Here is a 6000-nt window from a genome sequence, read left to right on the forward strand (position 1 = left end):
AAATGACTGGTCCCCCAGAAATCAAGCCCTTGCTGTTGGGGGCATATCCCCACTTGAGCCTGGAGCCCCGTTAGGTCCCAAAGGTTGTCCCCTCAGGTTCCCAGGGTGCCTCTCTCAGCCAGCAAGGTGGCCCCCTCAGGCTCGCCCACCTCGTGCCTTGCCCCCAGGAGTACGCAGACAACCTGACCAATAGCGGGGTCCACGGCGCTGTGCTGGTGCTGGAACCCACGTTCAACGCCGAGGCCATGGCCACCGCCCTGGGCATCCCCAGCGGGAAACACATCCTCCGGAGACACCTGGCAGAGGAGATGAGCGCCGTCTTCCACCCGGCCAGGTGAGCACCGGCTGCGGGCTGCGGCACCCGGGCTCGGGAGGAGGGCGGCCCTGGCCTCCCAGCCCAGCCCCTCACTTACTGGGTCCTGCTTCTCCCTGGCCACATGGTGGTCGGTCTCCGTTTAAAGATCAGGAAACTGAGGCTCAGAGAAGTGAAATACTTTAGCCAAATATCATAGACCAGAAAGAGGTAGAGGAATGGTCAGGTCTGGAGTTAAGTGTGTGGTTAATCCCCAACCCCCTGAGTATTAGGAAACGGGGGATGAGCACAGTGTAAGCAAGGGCCACATGAAGGTGGCTTTGAGCTGGGAGAACTGGCACCGGCCTCAGAGGTCGAGGCGGCCACTCCAGGCAGGGATAATTGTGGGGCGAAGGTCTGGAGGAAGGGACGGGCATATGAATGGTGTTTTATGGTCCAGGTGAATAGACTGTGTCAGCCCCCCTACCCCAGTCTGCACGTCTGAAAAGCGACCAGAGGACAAACACCTGGACAGATAAGCTAGGCCCCTCCCAGTGGGCTGTCCCCTTCCGATGACTGGAGCAAGGGTTAGACAGCCGTTTACTGAGCACTTTCTTTGTGCTTGAATGGAGATCGGGGGCAGCCCAGGACCTGATCCCAGACTGAGCCCAGGCTGGGTGGGCCATGACGTGCTCATTTCCCACATTGTCACCAACCCAATGCTGTCCCACCCCTTCATTCATTCAATCCTCGTCCCCACGAGGGAAGCCAAGTGAGAAGGGGTCATCGCCCCACTTTATGGGTAAGAAAACTGAGGCTTCAGAGAGGGGCTACGACTTGCTGAAGACGGGGCAGGAGTCGACGGCCTGCTGGCACCTCCCAGCAAGGACTCCAGTGACCTTCCCCCAAGCGGAAGCTCCGAGGGGGGCGGGTGCGTACCTGGCTCCAGTCACCAGTAGACATGACCCCTGAGGCCCTGACAAGAAGTCCCTGAGGCCACCTGCACGCAGCAGGCCTGACGCAGAGCTGCTCTACGATAACCAATAGCTCACATCCCCTGACCTCACTGAAGTCTGCCAGGGAAGGAATTTCCTCTTGAGCTAGTTCCACGGGGTGCCCCTTAGGCCGATTTGCTCAATCCAGGTCCTCCTTAGCGTTTCAGTGGAGAAAAGCGATTCCACCGGGAACTCAGAGACTTGACTCTCAGGCTCACAGAACAAGGGGCCTAGCCCCATTTCTGTCTCCTGAGCGGGCAGGATTTCCCAGCCTGGGTACCAGAAACCCAAGCAACGGGCAAGGGGAACATTCTTGAGCCCCTCAGCAGACCCCGGGAGCAGGGCTGGAAGGGGCTCATTGAGATTTTCAGGCTCCCAAGAGAGAAAGCGGTGTTTTATGATCCTCTACCCTCCCCACCCCAAACGCTCACAGTTCAGTGCCTGAGGTCCTAAGTAACTGAGGGGCAGGTGGGGCCTCGGGGGCTGGATGCTGGCTCTTCCATGCCACCTGTGTAATTTGCAGGAAACTTGCCCTCAGTTCCCTCCGCCTGAATAGGGGTAATCACTGCTCCCTGGCAGGGCTTCTGGGGAGGGGGTTTCAAGGAGCTCATGTGGGTGAGGGACCTGGCATCACACAGCAGGTGGCCAATGAACACTCTTTCCTTCCATCCCCACACGTAAATCCTCATTTGATTGGGGGAGACTGAGCCCTCAGGCCAGCCCACCCCATGGAAGACCTTCCTTTGTGCACCACATGCCTTTCCAGTGTCTCAGATGACTCAGGAACTCCTACTCGGATGCCCAGTTCTCCAGAACCTTCCTTCATCAAAACTTACCCTTCCACCATCCCATCCCCTTGAGGTCTGATGAAGTAACTAGAAATTTTCAATAGGCTATGCCAAGCCTCCAAAGACCTTCGTCCTGTGCTTGGTTTATTCTCAGAAGCATTTGTATTTTCCCAAGTTTTTATCCAAAGGAGCAACAAGGTGGGGTCTCAGCTACTGTGGGAAAAACAAGGGGAGAGATTGTGGCATGATGGGGGCGGGGCGCTCCCATACTCCCCTGTCTACACCGCAAAGGCAGCCACTTTCTGTTCTGGGTATATAGCTTGTTAAGACCAGAGGCGCGTACGGGGCTCCATTGTACAGATGAGGAAACCGAGGCCTAGCAAGGTCAGCAGCTGGCACAAGAGCACAGCTAGGGGGCTCAGACCAGGTCTGTGGTGGTCTCAGAGAGATATACTCACAGCAATTATTCATGGTGTGCCAGCCACTTCCCAGCCCTTTGCATGTACCATCTCATTTAATCCCCACAAGGACCGTATGAGGGAAGTGCTGTTACTACCCCCCTCACAGAGGCACAGCCCCAGGGACATCGCAGCCCAGGGCCCCGGTGGGCCACTGACATGTGAATGTCTCCGAGAGGCAGTGGCTGACTGGACCCCCGACTCACTGAAATGGGTCTTCCCCCAGCTCCGCGGGCGCCCGGGAGGCCGAGCGCTTTGGCACGCCCCCTGGGAGGGCCTCCAGCGTCACCCGCGCGGGCAAGGAGGAGAACAGCGGCAGCATCAAGTACAAGGCCGGCCGGGTAAGTCCGTATGCGTTCATCTGTGAGCCCTGCGGCCTGCGGAGGGTTTCTGCTCATCTGGGTCTGCTTTGCCCTTCCCCAGCTCCTGCGTTGGCCTGGGGCGGGGGGCATCTGCTGGGTCCGGTCACAGGTGCAGCTCAGAGGACACCTCCAAGGGACCCGTGGGATGCTGAAGCCTCTCAAGGTTTAGAGTCGCGCGTAGCTCAAAGGGCAGGTCTCCCCGCCTGCACCAGTCACCTGGGCGGTTGCTCAACATGCAGATTCTGGGGCCCATCGGGACTCCTGAAGCAAAGGGCCGCTGCAGTGAGGGGGAACCCTGCATGCAAGCTGCCCAGAGGATGTCTAAGCACCCCAAACTCTGAGAACCACTGACTTAGATTGAACCCCAGTGACCCGACCAATAGCAGAGGAGGCTCCGTTGTGACCAATCGTGTACAGTTGGGGGCTGATGTCACGGACTCAGACCAACACAGAGCCCGAAACGGAAGTGCACAGACCCAGACAGCAGGAGTGGATAAGTCCCACATTCCTCCATTGGTTCAGTGAACATTTGAGGGTTACTAACAGAGTTCCGGGCACCCTTAGCATGGGGTATAAGCATGAATAAATTTCCATCTTCCTCTCAAGATGCTCCCCGTCCAGAATGAGCATTCTCGTTAAGGGTGAGACCCTCAGAAGGGTGGCAGAAGGGTGAGGGAGTCAGGAAGAAAACCTTACTCTTTTTATGTAATGAGCAGAGGTAGACATACGATACATGAACGGAAGCGGGGTATATCTGTGGTATAATTTCATGGTGGGAGTGTGATGAGGGAAAAAATATTTAAAATGCTCATTTTAGGGGAGGAGGAATAATGAAAAAAATAGGAATTATTATTCCTATTTTGTAACTGAGAACACTGAGATTCAGAAAGGGCAAGTGACTTGTCCAAGGTCACACAGCGGGGACATGGCAAAGCAGGGATCTGAATCCTGGTGTGTGAGTCTCTAAAACCCACACCCTTTCTGCCACACCAGGTGGTGCTAGAGTATTTCCCCCTGGCCATGTTCAGACAGGCTCTGCTCTGCTACACCTGTTCTCAGGTGTCCTCCCATGGAGGAGGAAGACGGGAGATTTGTGGATAATCAGGAAGATTGTCCTCACCCTTGGTAACCAACAGGTTCCTTAAAGTTGGGGACACAGAGCTCTCTCCTAATGTTAACTCACAGCAGAGCATTATGACAAACAGAAAAAGCACAGAGAGGTTGATAAGTTACTCAAGGTCACACAGCAGTTAGGATTGGAGGCCCCCTATTTCCCAGACCTGAAAAGTCAATTCTTTTTCCCCCCTGTCCTTTGGTCTCACTCCTCTCTCCTCAGCTGCCCCTGGGGAAGATAGGCAGGGGCTTCAGCAGCAAGGAGCCCGACTTCCATGATGACTATGGATCACTTCAAAATGAAGACTGTGGGGACGACGACCTCCAGGGCAGGCCGGAGCAGGGACGCCTGGAAGGCTACAATGGCCTGGAGGTCACCAACGTGTAAGAGACCGATGCTCTGCCAGACCCAGCACAGGGTCTCACCTGGAGGAAGAGTAGCCACGTGCCATCTCCACTGTACATAGTGACCCTGGGCTGAGCATGCTCCTCTGGTCCTGGAAAAATCCCAACACACTGCTGCAGCTTCAGATGGGAACACATGCAATGAGGAGACTCCCGCCGTGGACTTCCTGCCCCACCGGAGTGTGCTGGCCGTGAGGACCTGTCACAGTGCCCAGCCCCTCCGTAACCCAGGCTCCCCTCAGAGTGACTGACCAGCGGCTGTTGTCCTGGAGGCTTGAACCGAGCTGCCAAGGTGGAAGGAGACCCGTGATGCCCCCAAACACCCTCCCAGGAAGAGCAGGTGGGACTCCAACCACCTGACCGTGGTCAGAGCAGGCAAAGCCTGAGGTTGACCAGTCAACACGTGACCCGTCCAGACAGCGGGTGACAGGAAACGCTGCCTTTTGCTGAGAGGTCTCGGCTCCAGCATCCTTGACCCCATGGCTGAGAACCTGGGTTCTTTTTCGGGTCACTGAATCTCTCTTGGGAGAAAGCAGAATGAGGAAGTCATGTCCTCTACCCTAAAAGCCCCATGTCATGTGGGGTGGGCATATCGAACATCGTCCTCCCTGGGGCAGCTCCATGGGGTGAGGTCAAGAGAATGATCCATGCAGGATGGGGCTTAGTGGGGACATTCCCAGGAAATGCAGATAGTCTGTCATCAGGGTGGAGGGTATGGTGACATCAGGATCAGGGATGACTGAGTCCGGTCCGTGACAACCGTACCAAATGTGACGATGGATCTGGGATTGGGGGGCAGGGAAATGCTCACCGTTAACCCAGCAACACTTGGTTGGGATGTCTGTCCCCTGAAACAGAGGGGTGCTCTCCCAGTGTCCTAACTGAGATGGCTCTCACGGAGCAAAGCCATTGACATGGTGGCGAGCACCCCCAGCCCTTTGCTGGGCTCTGTCACTACTCTGCTGGGTGGCTTCTTCCCGGTGGCCTCACCTCTCTGTGCCTCAACGTCTTCATCTACTGTACTTCTGGTTCCCTCCCAGGGATGCTGTGAGGATTAACCCTTGCTAATGTCTGTAACACATTTTGTAACCTCTCAGGAGACAGGTGGGAAGTTAGGCGTGGGGGGCTGTCTAATTTCTCCCTTACGACACAGCTGACAGGGAACTGCCTCTCTAACTCTGTTATGTTTGAAGCCATGTGCAAAAGAGGACAAGGAATGTTTAATGTTTCGATTCTCTAGAGCGCCCCCTCCCTCCCCAGGGCTTGACAAAACAGAGAGAAATCCCACATGCCCAGCTGGGAAACCAGTTTGGTTCCAGTGCTCAGGCTTGATTGAGTTCCTGAGCGATGATGTGGGAAGGACACGTTCACTGGGGTCCTACTTAGCCTCAGTATCAAAGTGCATCATTCACTGGGACCACGATGCTCCATGGCTACTGAAGCCGTTTGCACGGAGAGTCAAGGAGCGATGTGAATTCCCAACACGCGCAGCAGGCATCAGCCTCGGAGAGCTCCTCAGCCCAGCCTTGCTCCCCCGAGGAGGACCGGAGCGCTCCACCCCAACGCCAAGGCTGTGGCGTTCTCTCT

The 6000-nt window shown here is 56.0% G+C and overlaps 1 protein-coding gene across 1 annotated transcript in view; it reads left to right on the plus strand.

The window, feature by feature from the left end:
• The window catches only part of KAZN (kazrin, periplakin interacting protein), a 386388-nt gene extending 380756 nt beyond the window's left edge, over positions 1-5632 (plus strand). Inside the window, exons 13-15 of the mRNA XM_090268631.1 lie at positions 168-334; positions 2760-2874; positions 4232-5632. Coding sequence (XP_090124757.1) covers positions 168-334; positions 2760-2874; positions 4232-4396 — 447 coding nt within the window. The 3' untranslated portion in view covers positions 4397-5632. The remainder of the gene's footprint in view (positions 1-167; positions 335-2759; positions 2875-4231) is intronic.
• Positions 5633-6000: the final 368 nt, after the last annotated feature.

This window comes from Furipterus horrens, unplaced genomic scaffold, assembly GCF_987537825.1.
Source record: "Furipterus horrens unplaced genomic scaffold, mFurHor1.1.pri manual_scaffold_3, whole genome shotgun sequence".
Taxonomy (NCBI): Eukaryota; Metazoa; Chordata; class Mammalia; order Chiroptera; family Furipteridae; genus Furipterus; species Furipterus horrens.